The sequence below is a fragment of the Microtus oregoni genome, unplaced genomic scaffold (genome assembly GCF_018167655.1).
Source record: "Microtus oregoni isolate MIOR12 unplaced genomic scaffold, Mior012 000063F_ref0000156, whole genome shotgun sequence".
Taxonomy (NCBI): domain Eukaryota; kingdom Metazoa; phylum Chordata; class Mammalia; order Rodentia; family Cricetidae; genus Microtus; species Microtus oregoni.
Window position 1 is genome coordinate 4,153,513 of NW_024543873.1, and position 20,649 is coordinate 4,174,161.

Sequence of the window (20,649 nt, forward strand, 5' to 3'; positions counted from 1 at the left end):
CAGAAACCATTAATCATTACCTGTGACTGTAGCTAGAGGTGGAAGTATCTTTAAGGAGTAAACATCACTCTCCCCTAGATTTCATTGCTAACATATAATGAAATCACCTTAATACTGAAAACTATATGCTTGACAACAGCCCACTTCAGCAATAGAACATGTCCAGTATCCTGAGTTGATGTGGAAGTCCCCTCTGTATGCTGTGAATACCATTACTGAATAAAGAAACTGACTTGGCCTGACAGGGAAAACTAAACTGAATGCTTAGAGAAAGAAGGTGGAGTCACAAAGAAGGCATGGAGCCACTGCCAGAGATAGGCATGCTGAAACTTTGCTGGTGACCTTGTGGTGATGCACAGATTAATGGAGATGGATTAAATTAAGATGTAAGAATTAGCAAATTAGAAGCTAGAGCTAATGGGCCAAGCAGTGATTTAAATAATATGGTTTCTGTGTGATTATTACGGGAGTCTTGGTGGCCTGGAAACGAACAAGCGGTCTCCTTCTACACTGAGCATTTATGTCCCTTTTTTTCACACTTAAAAAATTGAACCTTAGCAATAAATTATTCCCCTGGTGTTCATCTAGCTTCTCCGTATACTACTTAATCCCTTCAACAAGGAAACTAGTAGCCATCCAGCATAAGCATATATACATTGGCAATATCTTGGATCTTCTCAGAGACCTGCTTTATTTGTTTTCACGTGTCCCAAAGACAGATGTAGACGTGATCAGTGAGATCTGAAGTCAGGCCTGTGTCCTGAGGATGGATGTTTTGACAGTGTGTATACTGATAGTGAAAGAATTCAAGGGGCATTGAGCTGCTGGCTCTAGTGCTCCCACCTTCCAAATATTGGGAGTACAACCATCCTCAGTTCATAGAGCACCATGATCAGATGGTTTCATGCATGCTAAATGAGCATGCTGCTAACTGAGCTGCACCCTCAGCCACATCATACTTTATATTGAAGCATTTCTGGAATAAACAAAACTATTTTTACCTTTCACCTTACTACAGAAGTCTTTTAGTATAATCATATTGATGAAAATAGTGGGATGGTAAGCTCATGTTAATGAAAACACTACACTGTCCAGGCTGGATGGTTTTAGTTCTTAATATAGATGTACCTGGGGTAATTCATATGAACTGCTTTTCTTTGGGCTCTTACACATTTCAGTTTTCAAAAGTAATAGGCAGAAATCAAGTAGTAGGCATGCTATTATGTTGGGAGAGTGCTAGATGCTTTAATGAAGAAAATAACGTTTGTGCTAGGCCTCAATCAGTATAAATTTACAGATTTTAAATAGTAGTGTATTCTCTTTTCTTCTACTCCTGATATCTTTCCATCTTCTCCATCTTAACTCTTTTGTTCTCAAGGACAGTGTCTCTCTCTTTCTCTCCCCCGCCCCCGCAACAAAAGGAAAATATTATGATGTGCAGAATGTGGTACCTTAAGAGGAATGAGAAGCACTTTTTAGAGATTTTAAGCATGATTTAGGTTTGGGACATTTACTATTAAGTATATTTCAAGATGCATTAAAATGCAATGAACAAAGTCAACTTTGTTCATTTAAAATATATTGACATTTTGAAGACATTCTGATGGACTTTTTTCCATCCCACATGCCACTTAGTACATTTTCTGGCCCATTTTCCAAACAGTGGCTATGTAAAATTCTCTCACAAAGTCTTAGGCCTGGAATGTGTTTATTAAGTCAGATAAAGATACATTGACTTGCCTGTCCTCTTTGCCTTGGCAAGAAAAATGCTGCAGTGCCCCCTTGTGTTGAGTGAAGTCTAAACCACTCCTGATTGAACACCAAAGCTGAATCTACTCCACTAATATCTGGAGTACTATCTCCTTAAGGGTTTGTGTATGTATATGTGTGTGTGTGGGGGGGGGGGGTTCTGTAAAGCCAAGTACTAGGGAATCTTGGTAAGATCAGTCTAAACTTTCAAGTAAGATTTCTGTTGTATTCTACTTGTTGAAAACTGGAACTTGCTCTCTATTCAATTGGATTAAAAATTTCTTCTTTTCAATTTTTTTTCTAGTAGTCATAGATGTTCCCAGAATGACCTTGATTCAAGGGAGATTACTGGAATAACAGATGGATGTAACTCTTATTATGACAGGCTGTCTGCTTCTTATTAGTTTTCCTTACTCAGCCTTTCCAGCATCCTACCTTTTTATGGGCATAGTGTATGTGTATGCAAAATCATATAATTTATCTTGGAAAAAAGAGGAGATGCTCGAATTTTGGTACATCAGTCCAAAGTCAGTATCTGTACTATTACTTTGTATATGCATTTTACCCATGGGATTTGCCTCATTTAGAAGAACTGTGCTTTGTGAACCAGGAACCTTGGTCTGCATGAGCTTTGGAGCTGTTGCTATGGGATAGCCCCTAACAATATTTATGTTGGGTGGCAACACTCTCTAATCAGATGATATGGGTATGTATTAACCAAGGGGGCAAACAGGAGTTATCAGGAACTTAGGACTAGAGGACGCAGGGATTGTAGGACTAGGACTGATAGTTGTGCTTAGCAAAGAGCATCACCACGGGACATCATATACAAATATGGTTCAGGGTCACTCTGGGAAGAAAGTTGTAATTAGATAATTACAGCGTAGGAGTTATGGGAGCCCCAGGAATCTTGAAGTGGCAGTTCAAATTTGATTGGTCAACTGCAAACTTGGTGTAGTTCTACCTTTTGTTCCACCTCACTGAATATCAGAACCAGTGAATCCCACTTAAGATAGTGCTAAAGCTTTTCCAATTCAGTTTTAATTCAGGTTCCTCATCTTATTTCCAATGCCTCTGCAGCTTGACTTCTTTCATTCTTGCCCACATCACACCCTTACTGTTTAAGGTTTATTGACACCAAGCTAACTGTCCACAAGGCTGATTAACAGCCTTGAGTTCCTTTCCAAACTCCGTATCTCTGAAAGAATGAAAATGAAGGCCATCTTTTATTCCCTCCAACTCTAGATTGGACAGTGTTCTTTTGGAGTTTCATGTTGCCTTGTGGTTAAACTTGGTCTCAGGCCTACCTGCTCATTTTGTATCTAGTCCCTTGGTAATTAGAGATAAGGATCCCCAACAATGAGAAGTGCTGCTACCCTGTGTGTTGGCGATGGTTAGTACTGTGCCTTAAGTTCTGGTTGCCAAGAATGTGGCAAATTGTTTTCTGGATAAACATTTGTGCTGATATTTTGAGTCTAAAGTCATTTGATGCTTACTGATTCAGTGTGATTCTCCTCTACTTTGGGGCAGAACTGCTTCCCTTACTGCTGCGGTTTCTTTCTATATCTTCCGATTGTCTCTGTGTTGAGCTATAACTGGGTATTTGTCCAAAATGTCTGTGAGATTAGAATATCTCATGTGGCAGAGATAAGGGAGAGAAATGAAATGAGATGAAAAGCCCACAAAAATCAAATTGATTTCTCATGCTAGGCTAGATGGCTAAGACAGAAAAGAAAGCAACAGCTCCAAAGGCTGGCTGTTAGCTGCAAAACTAAGGAAAATGAGCAATACCGTTTTTTGTCTAGCCTGTGTGTGTTTGACTTTTTAAACTCAACAAAAGTCCTCTGCCCTAATAGGTTGTTCTCGCTTGACAAGCATTGCTGAGTTGAGAAATTGTTTCACTTGGGACCAGCATCCAGACCATCCTCTGGTAAGCTGAGTACTGTTGTAATTTCCTGTTCTCCTATAATGGTTCTAAAGGGTATCTCTCTTATATAGCCACATTTTACTGGTACTTCCTTTGACATAATTTGTGTATGGGATTGTTACCTGGTTTTCTTCCACTTGGGACATAGATTCATTTTTTCATTTTCCTTTTTTTTTGATATGGGATTTCATGTAACCCAGACTGGTTTTGAATGCTCTATTTAGCTTATTTTTTTTATCCTTTTGCCTCCATTTCCCAAGTGTTGGGATTACATGCATGCATTGCCACTTGGCATACTTTGAAAACCAATTTGTTGTTCTTGAATCCCTGTATAGCTTGTGCTTGGGTTATGGGAAATAGCAGCACCAGTGGTGTCCAAGTGAAGGGAAGGTCCTACAAAATGGGGATGTTTTGTGAATCTAAGGCAGGGAAAAACACAGGCCATTGTTTAAATGAACTAAGACTAGAGTAGAGTTTTTAAAAGAAAAGTAAAGACAATGAGAACTGTTAAAGATTTCCAGGTAGGAAGGAAATCTAGTCAAGGTTGGGTCTCAATCGCTGATCACTAGGACCCAGAAGGAGAGTGTGCATTTACAATCCTACAACTAGAAAGATGGAGACAGAAGGATCCCCAGAGCTCATGGGTCAGCCAGCCTAGGGTAGTAAGCCCTCTAACCCAGTGAGCTCTTCTGGGTTGCCTGGGTTTGAATCATTGCACCTATATAGTATCTCAAAACCATGCACAATTCTGGTTCCAGGGGAACTCAACACCTTCTTGCCACCTTTGGTACTAGGCACACATATGAAGGACAGACATATATGTAGGCAAAATACATAAAATAGCAGAAAATTTAAAACACAGTACAAGATAGATGGCTCCCGAGAAGCAGCAGTGAAAATTGACCTTGTGTATGGCTTCCACATATGCACAAACAGACCCAATCTCCCCACTTACATACTACAAAAGGTAAGGGAGGACTATGAGAAGTTGAAGTGGCAGAAAACACACAAACTCTTAGATACCACATGAATTGGCTTTTACTTAATTAATATATTTTTCCTTGTACTACGATTGTTTGTATTATTTATCCTATAACTTGTCTGAGCAATATTTTACTGCTTTATCTTTTGGTTTGGTTCGTAGTTTATGCTATAACTGACTAAACGTCAGTAAATATTTTGCTTAGTAAATGAATAAACATAAATACGATAGCTATCAGTACTGTCTACAAAATACTAAGACGGGTTACAGTAGGGAAAGAGAATTAATGTCAAAAACTCCTCGTGTTATATAACAAATACATGCTTAAGAGAGAACATTCTTTTTTTAGAGAATATTATTTAATAAAATAATCATATTTAACTTCTGTAAGACGATCTTGGCATTGTTTTCAGCTATGTCTTATTAGCACTAGCATAATCATTTTAAAAGACAAAAAACAAAAACATGTTCTGCCAAATCTGTCTCTCAGAAAGGCTTCAAAGCTTGAATAGCTCATGGGAACAATTTGCTAGTCTAGAGAATTCTTCCCATTTTGGTCAGGGCCTCCTATGGAGAGATTTCTACGCAGTGTATGTCAAGAGGCGAAGTAATGGCATTTCTCTGCTATCCAATGACTTGGACGTTTGCTGAGTGTAGAAATGCACCTTTAAACCAGACAGGGAAGAAAGAAAGTCTGCCCTGATGCAATCATTTTGAAAAGCCATGCACACTGAGGCTGGGAACAAACATAATGACGGGATTTAATTGCTAATGCTCTAGAGCCTGTGTGCCTCTTGATGTGTTGACCTTTAACCCAAACTTGGAGGAGTAGAAAAAGGAGGGGGTGTTTTCTTCTCTCCTTTCACCAGCCCTCACTTGCCCACCCCCCTCTACCTTATCCTGCCTGCTTTCAAGCCGCTGCACACATACCTAACATTCAACTTTGTCTCCCTTTCTCACTGCCTGCTCCCAGCCTTGGGGCAGACTGGGACTGAATAGAAAAACACAAAGGATGAAGGGAGGACAATAGGAGAAGGAAGTGTTAGAAGCGGGAGGCGGAGTTATAGCCACTAAAATAAGAGACTCTCTGTCCCCTGATGTTAATACCACCCCGTCAGGATTTCATGGAGCATGTGTATTTTAATATTTTTATTAAAATCCAATTTTTCTGTGTATGTGTGAAAACACATGCATGCCAGGAAATGTGTGGACGTCAGGACAATTCTGGGGAGTAGCTCTCTCCTTGCACCATGGAGGTTGGGAGATTGAACTCGGATTGTCAGACATAGGAGCAAGTCCCCTTACCAGTTGCGCCATCTCTCAGGCCCACATTTTCCTAGATTTTAATCCTCTACCCCGTGTCATCTTTCTTTTCAAATATTTATTTTCACTTTTATGTGTGTGTTGTATCTAAATGTAGGTATGTGTACATTAGTGCAGGTATTCAAAGAGGCCAGAACGTGGTACTCATACCCCCCGGAGCTGGAGTTACCATTAGTTGTGAGCTACCAGACATGAGCGCTGGGAAGTGAATTGAGTCCTTTCTGCAAAAGCATTAAGCATTCTTAACTGCCTAGTCATCTCTCCAGCACCATTTCATCATTTTCAAAGGCAGTATTTATGGTTACTCCCTTTATGCGTTCCGCTGCTTTTGTGCTTTTTTTCTTACATGCTTACTTTGGAATGAGCAGAATCTTTCAACAAGTTCAAAATCAAACCTCTTCCTATTATGCATTACATCAAGACAACAGGGCAGCTGCATATAGCTGGAGGAAACCAAACTGTGCTCATCCATCCCACTATACATTCGGGACCATGAGCCCAAGGCAGCCCTGTGTAGCTTGGAGCTGCTTTGCAAGGTCACGAATCCATTTGCTTTCCTGCTCTTTCACAAAACCTTCAGACCTTCTTTCTCTGCAAATGTCTTCACAGTTCTCCCTGAAATGTCATTTTTCCTCACATCTGGAACACTTTGAATCTGTTTGCTACATCTTTGAGACTCTACTGTGCCAGCGCTCCCAGGTCCCCCCCCCCCCCCCCTCTCTCTCTCTCTCTCTCTCTCTCTCTCTCTCTCTCTCTCTCTCTGTGTGTGTGTGTGTGTGTGTGTGTGTGTGTGTGTGTGTGTGTGTGTACATGCATGTGTATATGCATATATGTGTGTTATGTACTTGCAAGTGGAAGTGAACCTCAGGTATTGCTCTTCAAATGCCGCCTGCCTTCTGTTTTGAGACAGCATCTCTCAGAAGCACAGGGCTTACCAATTGACTAGGCTTGCTGGTCGTCAAGCCCCAGCTCTTGAGAATGCTCATGGGCTTTTGAGAATGGTCTTTCTCATTTACAAAACCCAGCATATTCACATACTTTTCAAGTTCACATTTTAAGGCACACTAAGCAATTTTTGGAGGAAACCTTTTATTGGGAATAAATTGGGAAACCCAATGTGCTTTTTAAATTATACTTGCTCATTAATTATATTGTACCTGGAATCAAAGTTTTATAGAATTGCGTTCTCAAAGACAATTTTGATGATCATTTTTTCAGTACATTTAACAGAACCTGATAATGCCAGTGGCCTTTCCTAAACCCACTAAGATACTCATAATTTAAAAATAAATGTAAATTGAAGTTGTTTTCATTTTTTGGAAGTTTTGCTTGGGCTCATTAGAGATAGCCAGAACTTTATTATAAACTCCAGTGGAACATATATGATTTTATCATTTCCGCTCACTGCATACATGGGCTAGGTCACTACCTTTTAGATCCTTCATAATTTCTATCCAGTGAGCTAATTATGCAGGCTTCTTAACATATACTAGCTATATCTTTTGCCTCTTAACTCAAATGTTTTCTGAATGTTCTGAGGGCTGGGAGTATATCTCAGTGACGGAGCACATGCTTGGCATGCGTGAGCTCTGTGTGTGAGTTCAGTTCCCAGCATACCAAATAAAATAATTGTCAAATAAGGAAATTAAAACGTACCATCTGCGGGGCGGTGGTGGTGCATGCCTTTAATCCCAGCATTTAGGAGGGAGAGGCAGGTGAATCCCTGTGAATTCGAGGCCAGCCTGGTCTACAAGAGCTAGTTCCTGGACAGCTAGGACTATTAGGCAGGGAAACCCTCTCTCAAAACAACAAAAACAAAAACACAAAACAACAAAAATAAAAACCTTACCATCTGTAATGACAATTGGGCTAGACAACAGTCTATAAGTATAGCAGAATATTGTTAGACATCATTTCATGGGCTTCTTTTTTCATTACCAGTCCTGTTTGGTTCTATCCTGGTCTCTGGGCTGTCCAGCCTCTAGGTCTTGGCCCTCCAGGCAGTGTCAGAGCTGGGATCCCTGTGATGGCATGGGACTCAAGCCAGACCAGTCATTGGTTGGCCACTCCCATAATTTCTGTGCCACCTTTACTCTAGCACATCCTGTGGGCAGAGCAAATTGTAGGTCAAAGGTTATATGGCTGGGTTAGGGTCCCAGTCCCTCCAGGGGAAGTATTTCCTTGTTACAGGAGATGGCCGGTTCAGGCTCCATATCTCCCGTTGCTAGGAGTCTTAGCTAGGTTCACTCTCATAGATTCCTGGGAGTTTGCATTGCACTAGGTCTCTAACTGTCCCACAGATGTTCCCTGATTCCAGTTGTCTCTCTCAGTCCTCTTTCCCTCCGTACTCCTTCCACCTGATCACTCCTGTTTGTCATCAGAGAGTCTTCACATAGCTATTAATCGATACAGATGCAGAGAGCTACAGCAAAGCATTATTAGGTGGACCACAGGGAATCCTGTGGAAGAGAGGAAGGAAGGATTGTAAGAGCCAGAGGGGTCAAGGACCCTCCAAGGAAACTCATAGAAACAACTAACCTGGGCTCATAGGAGCTCACAGAGACAGAACCGACAACCAGGGAGCCTGCATGGGACTGACCTAAGCCCTCTGCATAGAAGTTACAGGTGTGTAGCTTGGTCTTCTTGTGGGGCTCCTAACAGTGAGAGTAGGGGCTGTCTCTCACTCTGTTACAGTTTTGGGACCCTGCTCCTCACACTAGATGGTCTTGCCAGCCTTAATAGGAGAGGAGGTACCTAGTCTTACTGTTGTAACTTGATATGCCTTGGCTGGGCTGATATACACGGGAGGCCTGTTCTTTCTGAAGAGAAAGGAAGAAGCGTGGATGGGGAGAAGGGAGGAGAAAGACTGGGAGGAGAGGAGGGGAGAAGGGAAACTGATCAGGCTGGAATTAATTAATTGATTAAAACCTAACTTACCATTTCTGCCACACCAACCTTAACTTAGTGAGCTAATACTCCAGATGAAGAAGAGCTAACAAATAGTACTTTTTCATAGTTACTGTGTGGAAATGACCTTCTAGAATTTGTGACTCCCTCCTTTTTAATTGTGAAGCTTTTGAGACACGGTTGAAACTGGCTAGGTACTTTCAACTACATAATGGCCTTGAGCATGTGTCATTCTACTGCCTCAGTCACTGAAGTACTGCAGTTACAGTTAGAGGCATAAGTCGCTACACTTGGCTTCTAATCCCTTGGTATCAAGATATAGTTGTTTGTTATCTTAAAACAGAACCACTTTACCAGAGCATTTGAAAGAAAATAATTCTATCCAGTTCCTTTCTCTTTTACACACGCATGCACGCATGCAGACACACAAACTTTTTGGGGGGAAATTCTCTTCTACCGTGTTGATCCCAGGGTTATAGCTTTGGTCATCAATCTTGGTACCAAGCACCCTTACCTGCTGAACCTTATCTTCTTCACCTTCTTTTTACTACTCTATTATAATGAACTCTTTGGGAATAAGGAGTTTGTATTTAAAATATATATAGTCATTTATTTTCAAGTTTTTCTTTCTCTTGAAATAATGAAAACATGAATGGTAGAAAATGTAAATGCAGCATAGAGTGGATAAATATTGCCACAGCAGCACAAATCCTATTAAATTACCTTAATGTAAAATTAATAACTTGGCCTTTTGGGGTTCTTGGGCTTTGTAGGCAATGAGGGCAGTTTTCTTATTCAAGCATTCTGTAAAGGCGAGCCCAACGCAGTCACATAGTGGACTTGAGGTAGAGCCTGAGAAATTTCAACAAAGGAAGATATTCTTTTTGACTCTCTCTCTCCCCCCCCACTTGCCTCCATGGGTATGTATCAAGTCCTATAAATAGCACCAAAAAAGTTTCTCCCTAGATCCTTTTTTCTCATAGGAAACTAATTTTCAGTTCTGACTTGTGTATAATCGTTCATGTACTTTGAATATTTGCATTCTTTGTGTTCTTAGAGAATTGGTTGTAGCATCCAACAATGAATATTTGCTGAGGATATCATATTGTGGAGCATAGCTCAATAAACACCTGAAGAAAGACCAATGTGTGCTAAACTAGTAAATTAACCGTGCTGCAGACATCTCTATTAGAGTTTTTTTTTTTAAGCCCATGGCCAACTTCTTGATATCATAGGCCATTCCTCCAAGTATGATAGAAGCAGTGCAGTTTTGTGAGTTTCTGGTATGTTTTGAAAGTGTCAGCAAGCCTAATATATTGTGATAGTATCAGATCCATCAAACCTGAGATATTTGAGTTTGTGGAAAATGAGATAAAAGCTCATACATTTTCATAACTTTGAAATGTAGTTATCATTGTAGGCTTTTATGCTAGTTTAAGGATAGCTGGGAAGAGAAATGTCACTGTAGCAAAGCTTGCTTTCAGCTTCATGGAATACTCACATAGTGGTTTTTGGAGAATTGGTACTCTTTACTTTAAGATCTTTTAAACATATCCAAAGGAATCTTCAACAGCTTTGAGTAATGAGATGGAATGAAGAAGCGGCTTTAAGTTTAGAATGTGCTGGAGAAGTAGCAGCTTTTACACAGCTCTCCTTCCTTCCTTCCTTCCTTCCTTCCTTCTTTTCTTCCTTTCTTCCTTTCTTTTGGTTTTTCAAGACAGGGTTTCTCTGTAGCTTTGGAGGCTGTCCTGGAATTAGCTCTTGTAGACCAGGCTGGTCTTGAACTCACAGAGATGCGCCTGCCTCTGCCTCCCGAGTGCTGGGATTAAAGGCGTGAGCCACCACCACCCAGCCACAGCTCACCTTTCTGTCAGCATAGGTGGTCCTTGGTCTTTGCTTATCGCACTCAGTGAGCTTAAAGAAGTTTCCTTTACTTGGGAATGAAATGTATGACAAACTTCAAGGAAATAGTTGGAAAATGCAGACACAATTTTATAAGCACACCTATTTTTTATTCTGTTTTTGTTTTGTTTTTGAGACAGGGTCTCTCCATGTAGTCCTATCTGTTCTGGAACTCATTATGTAGACCAGGCCATCCTCAGACTCAGAGATCAAACTGCCTCTGCCTCCCCAGTGCGGTGATTAAAGATCTGTGACACTATGCCAGGCTCCTAACTGGTCTTGAGTACATAGAGTAGAAGTACCAAGTGGATGTTAGAGTACTTCACTATCATTACAAAGAAAAGACATCAAATTTTGGGAGGACATTGTTTCCCTCATAGGTCAGGCTGGCTGAAACCTGTACTCGTTCATGCCTGGTCACACATTTGTGTGTGTGTGTGTGTGTGTGTGTGTGTGTGTGTGTACATGCATGTGTGTGTGTGTGTGTGTGTGTGTGTGTGTGTGAGCATGTGTGCATGCAGCTTGGTCTGGTAGAAATCTAAATGTGGACGGGAAATAATTCTTAGGTTCTGTTGAATGTTTAAACAAAATGAAGACCAATCAAGAATTGTGAAGAGAAAATTATTTAAAGCCTAACTTAGCATGCACAGGTATGTCAGTGAACTCTACGTACTTCAGAGAACATGAAGCCAGGTGTGGTGGTGTACACCTTTAGTTGCAGCACTCAGAAAGCAGCAGCAGGTAGAGCTGTATGTTCAGGGTCAACCTGGTCTGCGAAGTGATTTCAAGGACAATAACTATGGCTACCTAGAAAATCCTGTCTTGAGCTTCCCAACCAGGCCCCTCCCCCCAAAAAAAATCTAGAGAACTTGAATTTACAGCTGTGCCCGAATGTTTTTATGGATCCATTTCCACTGTGGCAGATAAAGTCATTCTTTCACTTTTGTGCAAATGGCCTTTTCTTATATGGATGGGCACAACTACTTCATTGAGCACATAACACAAACTTAATTGTGCACTACCAATGAATGTTTGCTCATTTGCGCATGGATTAAGCAGAAGTTTTTCCTTGGTATTCATAAGGACAGCATGCTGAGTTAGCTAACAATATAGTCCAGACTAAGCGAGGAATATTAACTATTTAGGAGAAAACACAATTTCCAATGAATTCTTAAACATTCTTTGTGATGCGAATATTTGTACTGCTAACTGATATCATTAATTCGAATTTTTCTTCAGATTACTTGGAAACTTCTAATTTTCAGTAATTAAATACTTCTGATACTTCTTGGCTATTTTTGTAGAATTTATTTTGGCTTCTCAGGATTGACCTGGGTACTTTCTGCATTGAAAGCATTGCTATAACACAGAGCTAGGCTCCAGTTTCCACAGTGAGTTTGAGTATAGAGAACTAACTTGGGTGAGGTGACAGAGCTGGCTACAGAAATCATCCATCTTTATATTTGATGGTTATGAAGTTGTTATTCAACTTTTTCAATGAAGGATAAAATATATGGTGATTCCTCAGTGCTAAGTGGAAGAAGGTGATGTAACTAGATTTGGAATGAGGTAGCTGGATTTACTCTGAGTATCCCATGTATGCATTCATCTATACATCAAGGATAGCCATCTGCCTTTGGGGTAAGGGCTACTTAGCGCTCCTGTTTGCTTAAACATTTATTTTGGTTGTCTACATATATACCCAAGGTACTCTTCAGTACTCCTTTTAGATGTATCTTAAAAGTTTTCTAAGGGTTTCATAATTTCCATTGAAAGGGTGAAATTAATCAGAATAGAGTCTAATTTTGTGGTAGAAAGGAGATTTAGTGTATAGGAATGGAGTTTTGGTTTTATATAAACATTTCCATCATATCTGAAAGTACTTTTTCTTGGATATTTTTAAATCACGGTCTGGCACTGATAATCAAGATTTCTGTTCTCTTACAACCATAGATTTCTCTCAAAAGGTATTGGTTAATCACTAAAGGGCTAGATACTCAAAACATGAAGAATTTTTAATATAGAGCCAATATTAGAATGAGTCATTGTGTATAAAAAGTAATATGCTATTTCCTTGTTGTCTCCCTAGGTAATGTGTTAAGAAAATGAGTATGGATTCCATATTGATTCACGCTCAAATCCAAATGTGGTGTGCAAAGGCAGGAATGTCTAAGCCACGAGCTGCGTTCATTGAAACAATAATGGGAAAACAGGAAGCTAAACTTCAGCTCTATTTTAGCACTGGGAAGATCAAAACTTTGCAGCTAAACAATAATATTAAAAGTGTTGTCCTTAGAACCTATGGTGAAGACCAGAATTACCTAAATTTAACTTTTAAAAATAACGATTTCTTGTTTGTTGAGAACCTAACCACCATATATGCCAGACAACTGAAGAAATTCCTAGACAGAGTTCATCAAAGAAATCTTCGGGCATTCTGGAGAAATAATAAGGAGAGATCTGGTGGTCCTAGCACAAGTACCCAGGAGTTAGATGTCTCTTTACGACGGGAAGTTCATGCAGAACCAAACAGTAAGTGCTTCAAATCAGCCAAAAAAAGTGGAGCACCAGTGCTTGATGAGATGCCTTTGTCTTCATCCTCATCAACCACACCTAATAGTGCAGGGGTCTCAGAAAAACAACTTGTAAAGGAGAAAAGATCCTCACGTAATTCAGAAAAGAAGGCAACAGAGAACATCCGACAGGGCAGCAGTAAGAAATCTGAGGCAAAGTCAGTGGTGTCTGTACATGATAATAAAGAAAAAGAAAGGGATTTAAGAGAGGCAGAAAAGAGTAAACCAGGATTTGGCTTTTCATCTGAGACCAACAATCCCGAGGAGTCTGATTTGAGTGTTCGTGATATTCATGATCTCCTTACAAAATTATTTTCGCCATTTCTGTTGGAACCATGCTCTATGGCAAAAGGCATAGAGTGGCATGAGTATATAAAGACACTCTTACTGTACCCAGAAAAAGCATGGCAAGGCCTGCCCAATGTGGGAAATACCTGTTATATAAACGTAGTATTACAGTCGCTGTGCGCAGTTCCACTGTTTGTTAATGAGTTGTTCAATCAGGGTTTCCCATGGATTAGACCTCCCAGAGATGATTTTAACATGCACTTGATGCAACTTCTGGTTCTGAAAGATATTTACAATGCAAAAACTAGGGAGACGTTACTTAAAAATTTTACAAAAGTCCTTCCACAATTTGGAGAGATATTCACTGCTGACAGGCAGAATGACGCGCATGAGTTTTTAAGTCTCTGTTTAGTTCAGTTGAAGGAAGCTGTTCAAAAATTAACCGTATTGTGGCAAGCTGAAAATGAATCTGGGAGAAATAGTTTACTTAGACAGATTTTTGCTAACCATGATATTATCGACAAAATACCTTTTTGTCCTGTTGCCAATAATTTCGAATTTGAGTTGATGAGATCTATTTTTTGTAAAGCTTGTGGCCTGGTTGTTCACAGGAAAGAACCGGGTAGTTATCTCTCCATCAGCATTCCTCAAGGATTGAAAGGTCTCAACTTGTCTATCCAATCCAGTTTTGATCTTTTCTTTAAAGCAGAAGAACTTGAACATAGATGCGAAAGGTGTATGCACAACAGATCTATGGCAGTGCATAAGTTTGGCCGCCTACCCAGGGTTATTATTATTCACCTTAAGCGCTATCGCTTTAGTGAGTCGCGGGTAGTGAAGAAGGATGAGCAACATGTCATTATTTCCAAAATTTTAAAGCTGTCTTATCATTGCAATGAAAACACAAAGCCACCTCAGCCCATTAGCCAAAATGCACATGTTAAAGATTTTGACTTACTAAAGCCCCTTCAAGAGTTGGGTTCCGAAATACTCAAAGAGTCATTTCATTCAATGATGACCTCAGGACCCAAGGATTCCTCAACTGTAAACAAAAGCTCAAACAAGGAGTCAGAAGCACAAAATGTAAGGAGAGTCTCTAACGTGTTGATTGGGAAAGTGAAGCAGGAAGATCAGGGAAAGAGTACCACACAAAATGTAAGTGGGTCAAAATTGACAAAGGAGACAAAGAAACACAAGAAACACAAGAAAACATGTACATCTAGTGAGTTAGATTCTGGTAGCTTCAGCGAGGCTACTAAAGATAACGATCTCAGAATTCCAGAAAGATCCCTAAAGTACCAACAGGTTCAAAAACATCAGGAACAGAGAAATGGTAAACAGACCTCCCGAGAGGCAGTTACTCAGAGCCATCCAAAACCAAGCTCCCAGGAACAAATAGGTTGCTTCAGTAAACCTGCCGAGTCACATACCCAGAGTGGCAATGTGAAGTTACAGGGCTCACTAGACTCCAGTAAGAACTTAGGAAGCAAAGATAGTTCAGGTAAGAAGACAAAGCTAAGAGGCAAGGTGGAACCCCAAACGGTTGAGCCAAAAGAAGATAATTATTACAGGCTCATTAATATTATCAGTCATATTGGGAACAGTCCCCATGGAGGCCACTATATCAATGATGCCTTTGACTTCAGGAAGAAGAATTGGTTCACTTATAGTGATCCACATGTGACAAAAATACAAGAGGAGCTTATGCAGAAGGCTAGGCTTTCCACTGGGTATGTCTTCTTTTATATGCATAATGAGATCTTCGAAGAGCTCTTGGCAAAGGAATCTCAGGCTTCTAAAATGTCATAGGAGTAATATGAGGGACATAGTCTCATAGTACCTATCTACCCGAATGCTTTACTCACTTAAACTGGATTGAGAAGAACATAATTAGCCCAAGACCAACATCTCAACAAACATTTACAGAGAAATCACCTTTGTAACTCTAACCATATTAATTCCATAATTACTGCTGATGCTAATGAGTGTTCTTCTCTCATACAAGACTGGAACTGTGTTTTTTATGCTTTTTGTCAAAAAATAGACTTATTGATAGTGAAGTTTTCAGTATTCTCTACAGAAAATGTATAACCCAGGGTTGTCTTTATATTGATAAAAGTGCCTTATTTTCCTGCAGTCATAAACATTCTACTAAAAGAGGTACATTTTTTCTTGTTTCAGTTTTCATTCGTGCATGATCACCATAATAAGTTATAATGAAAAAGCTCTTACATAATCAGAAGGAAAAAGCTCACATCCAGATAGCCAAAGGTTCAGAAGAATCTACCTAGCACTGTTAGCCCAGCCTGGTGCTTCTATCTTGCTGTTTGAAATGGTTTGAAATCCCTGTCCCCTCCCAGCTTTCTTACAATGGAGATCACTAAATGGTGGCACCTGGAGTGAAGAGAGAAGAAAACTTTTATGTCCACAGACATTGGCTAGCTCTCTGGTTAACCGCTTACTGGCTGCAGCCCTTTCTAGTTCTAGGTCCCTGGCTTGGTTAAGGTGTCTGGTTTCCTTCTTGGCTCCAGTGCCAGCTCCTCAACTACTCTCTTCAACTCTTCATCAGAAACAGCAGCACCAGCCACAATACTACTGAGATTTTGAGCCAGAGGAATTCTTCATCTCGGCAGTTATGTTTTCTGAAAGCTGGATTTCCTTCACCACAGATTCTTCCTCATTTGCCGCAAAGGTGCTGCTCCTGCGTCTGTCCCCACAGTCTGAACATGGACCTACAAGCACATTAAGGCCCAAATAGATGCCTAGATTCTTCCCTTGCCCAAAAGGAGCAAGGCCACAATCCCTACCTTTTATATCCTAATGCTGTGGTTTTAAGAGTGTGGCCTGATCAGCACCACCAGGAAGACAGGACCTCATGGGCTCTTTTGAAGACTTTCTAATCCCCAAATTTAGAACAGGACAGCAATCCAATGGAGACTGTAATGTTCAGTTAGGTTTAGAGTCACTGCTTTTGTATGTAGAATATATTTTTTTGCTTGTTATGTTAATATATTTGGGTTGCTTGTTACATAGAAGGTATTTATAGCCTTTTTAGTTCTATTATATATGCCTTTCCTATGAAAGCCCAGAAATGTTCTTACTAGTTTGGTTTTGTAAAAACAAATACTGGGATTACACCAACTGTATTCAGCTGATTCCTGGCAATAAGCAGTAAATGTGACTGAACTTTTGAATCCCTTGGACATGTGTAGATGATACTGGACACCAAACAAGTCTTCATATTCCGCTAAACCCCACTTTTCTTTGGTATCAAAGACGCTGGGTATCCTCAGACTTTGATCTTGAGGATGGAGAAGCTGATTTGTGCTCAAGGAACTGACATGTTTTCCTGTTTGTCAGCTAGCAAGTTACCTGCTGGATTTTGGTGATCTGAGCCCACTTCACCATTTTGATCTCAAAAGGGCACTTGAGTTACATCAAAGGAGTTTTGTTTAACAGAATTTGAACTGCAAAAATGGACAGTTTTGTGTATTCAACATTAGAAGAGGAATTATGGGTTTCTTTTTCATCTTTGTAGCATGGTATTCTGTTCCTTGGATGAATACACAATACCTGTTTTAAAATGGACTTGTAAGACCTGAAAAATCTAATTTGAGCAACAAGCTTTGATATAACATAAAAAAAAATGTCTCTGGAGATGATCTGATGTGTGGAGAAATTCACGTGCATCCTAGGCATGGTGATATTCTGTAAACATTCAGTAATCGTACTTAATTCTTCTAATACCAAGCATGTGTTGTCTGGAATGTCTTCTCTTACCTTTGAAGCAATGAGTATAATTCCTTATACCTGTATTGAAATATATGACAAGATTGTGCTGCTATGTTTTATTGTATACACAGAATTTATCCCCTTAGTATATGGGGTAGTTTCAGTATAGTGGTATCCTTTTTATTGGTAGTTTTTTTCTTTCTGTTTTTGTTTTGATGTGATTTTTTTGCTTTTGTTTTGTTTGGATTTTTTGTTTGTATTTTGAGATGGGTGTCTCCTTTGCTATTACAGGCCAGGGCTGGCATTGAATTCAGAGATCTGCTTGCTTATGCTTACCAAGTGCTAAGATTAAAGGCATAGACCACATGTCTGGCTTTGTTAGTGTTATTTCTAGTGGCCTTTAAAGGAGCGAATTAGAATTTAGTGCTGTTAGGGAAATTAGATAACGCCCTTTTGTTTATGTATTTTATGTATGAGTGCTCTATCTTCATGTGTGTCAGCATATCAGAAAAGGGCAACAAAGCAAGGTATATCTTGACAACACTGACTAACACAGACAGCCAACAAGTCTAAAGTGTGTAAGGTAGCACAGCAGACTAGAAATAAGTGCAGTAGTCAATATTGCAGTATTGAGTCTGAAATCCACAAGGCACACCGGCATGCTGGAGACTACTGCAGATTTGAGACAGAAAATCAGGTTTTGCTCTTTAGGCCTGATTGGAGCATGCACACCCATAATTATACTTGATCAACTGATTATAGTTATTAACCACATTCACACAATACCTGCATGGCAATTCGTAGGTTACTATTTGATTAAATAGCATATATCCTAGCCAAGTTGGCAGACAACTAGCCATCACATACGCTAAGTCCAGAAACTCAGAAAAACCCGAGCAAAACAATCCATTTTGTAAAGGAAAACAATGTTATAATACTAAATCTTTACAATATAAAATATCCATAAAGACAATTTCATATAGACAGTGGTAATAATAAAACAACAAAATTTCAATTATGAGGATGGCTTCTTTTGAAAACTAAATAAAACTCAACCAACTGTTCAGTTTCACTGTTGCAGGAACAATTACTATTTTACATCAATTTGGTGTTTGAAATTTAGTACATAACTCTTGATATCAGGTTATGCCCTACTTACTATGTTTTCAAGAGGGGGTTGCTTTTAAGTTTGTGAGTGTTTTACCTGCATGTGTGGAAATGCACTATTTGCATATCTATTGCCACAGAGACTGAAAGATGGCCTCAAATGGTCTGTAACTGGAATTATAGGTGGTTGTCAACTACCTTGTGGGTGCCTATAACCAAACATGGGGTCCTCTGAAAGAGCAGCTCTTAACCACTGAGCAAAGCTCCATCCCCTATGCTCTATTCAATACTCCACATTGTATAAAAACAGATTGTTAAAGCAGTGCATTGCCCTGGGAGACTCAACAAGAAGGACCCAGAAACTAGGAGAACCCAGAAACTGCATCATCTGTCAGGCACCACCTCCCTAATCCAATACAGACTGACAAGTAAATTCTGGGAATAGGAAGAGAGCTACTCTCTAAGTTTATTGGGGTGAAATGAAACTAGGGACACATGCAACCATAAAAACAAAACCAAGTAGGGAAACCTGAGCCAAGCACTTAACGGGCACACCAGACCAAAGTGATGTGATTCTTTGCATGAAAGACCCTGGCTGGTGAGAGACAGACTTGCCACGCAGACAGAGATTTCATGGGAAGTTTTATTAAGAGAAAGGGAGTGGAAAAGGGAGGAAGTGGAGGGAAGAGACTGGCCTCTGGGGACGGGAGTGGCAGAAGAGGAGAGAGATACAGAGGAAGAAGAGGTAGAAGTAAGCAGAGTTTCACTTTTTAAAGGGACAGCATACTGCCTGCCCTGCATGCAGGGGTGACACACTGCAAGATTCCCAAGCAGCGTGGCCAGGTGTAGCAGGATGCTGACATCCATCCTTTATTTATTAAAACAAAAAAAAAAAAAAAAAAAACGTGAGGAGTTAGGCATGGCAAGTTAGGAAAATGAGGGCCCTGAGTTCTCGAGACTACTTCCTACTGATTTGTGGGGCATCAGCCATCTTTGGGGAATCTGAGAAATTTGGAGTGTTAGCCACATCCTGGAGTAGCTAGTTGTTTCACTGCTGTCCAGGTTCTGTGGAAACGTCAGGCACATCTTGGACCTGGCAAGATGTTGCCAGAGCAGAGGACAAGGTTAAGTTTAGGGAAAATTTTTCTGATAATTGAGGGAGGGGAGTGTCAAGACCAGGAAAAAGTGGGGAGGCTTGGGTTGTTTAGGTCCTGGTAATTGGAGGGTGCTTCTGAGCTGTTCAGGGTGAATCCAAGTCGACTTTCTGGAATGTACAAGAATTTTTTTGAGATTGTGAAAACAAAGTTTTCGACACATTAGAACCAGCAGTATGTATACTCATGCTAAAAGTGATTTTGGTTGAAAACATTAACATTCTTTCTTCTTTACAGAAAACTCTGACAGATGTTTCTAGCACAATGAAAAGCACCTTTGAAGTCTATAGTTAGGAAACAACCAAAGAGAATTTAAAATCTTGATCTTGTAGTTATGATCGGATAGTGGTATAGTATGTTTAGTACTCTGTGAGAGTTGGATTAATAGGTTGCCAGAATTCCATCAATTACTGTTAAGACTGTGAACTTTTTGTAGTCTTAATATAACAGCAGCATAATGAAAGTGAAATTTGGAACATGTTTTATTCTTCCAAATGTCTCAGATCACTTGCCTTTGCCATCACTTAAGATTTTTATACTCAGACCTTCGCAACTTGCATTAACACACCTTAAGTCACTTTCTTGTACCCTAAAACATTCTGGTTCTCAGACCTTAATATATCTTAAGGCACTTAGACCCTCAAAACTTGCATAGACTTTTATATCCTCAGACCTTTTTAAAAACTTTACAACTTAAACTTTTATATCTTAGAATGATTTTTTTATCAAGAGACCTAGTAGCATTAGAAGAAGCAAGGCTTGATTTTTACATATAAAATGAGTTAACAAGCTGGCTATAGCCTTGTGGAAGGATCTATTTGTCTGATGCTGCTAAGCTGGCAAGTTATAGCTAACCTAGCCATCAATACTGTCAGAGATCCCAGAAGGATAAATAAATTATACATAAGTACAGATCAAGCAGTTTCCAAATCTATTCAAAATGATAGAGACCAGTCTATACCCACTTAGCCACACCCAGGTCTCTATAGTGTTTGAGGCAGAAGT

General features: G+C 39.8%; 1 protein-coding gene across 1 annotated transcript; it reads left to right on the plus strand.

The window, feature by feature from the left end:
* The first annotated feature begins 12,901 nt into the window (after positions 1-12,901).
* LOC121439826 (ubiquitin carboxyl-terminal hydrolase 26-like) lies at positions 12,902-15,460 on the plus strand. Its single transcript, XM_041640444.1, has one exon. It carries the CDS (start codon positions 12,902-12,904, stop codon positions 15,458-15,460), a length of 2,559 nt encoding a protein of 852 aa, XP_041496378.1.
* The last annotated feature ends 5,189 nt before the right edge of the window (positions 15,461-20,649 follow it).

Bases quoted from the DNA above. Each gene is read 5' to 3' on its own strand.
- LOC121439826 (XM_041640444.1), top strand. From the start codon at position 12,902: ATGGATTCCATATTGATTCACGCTCAAATCCAAATGTGGTGTGCAAAG.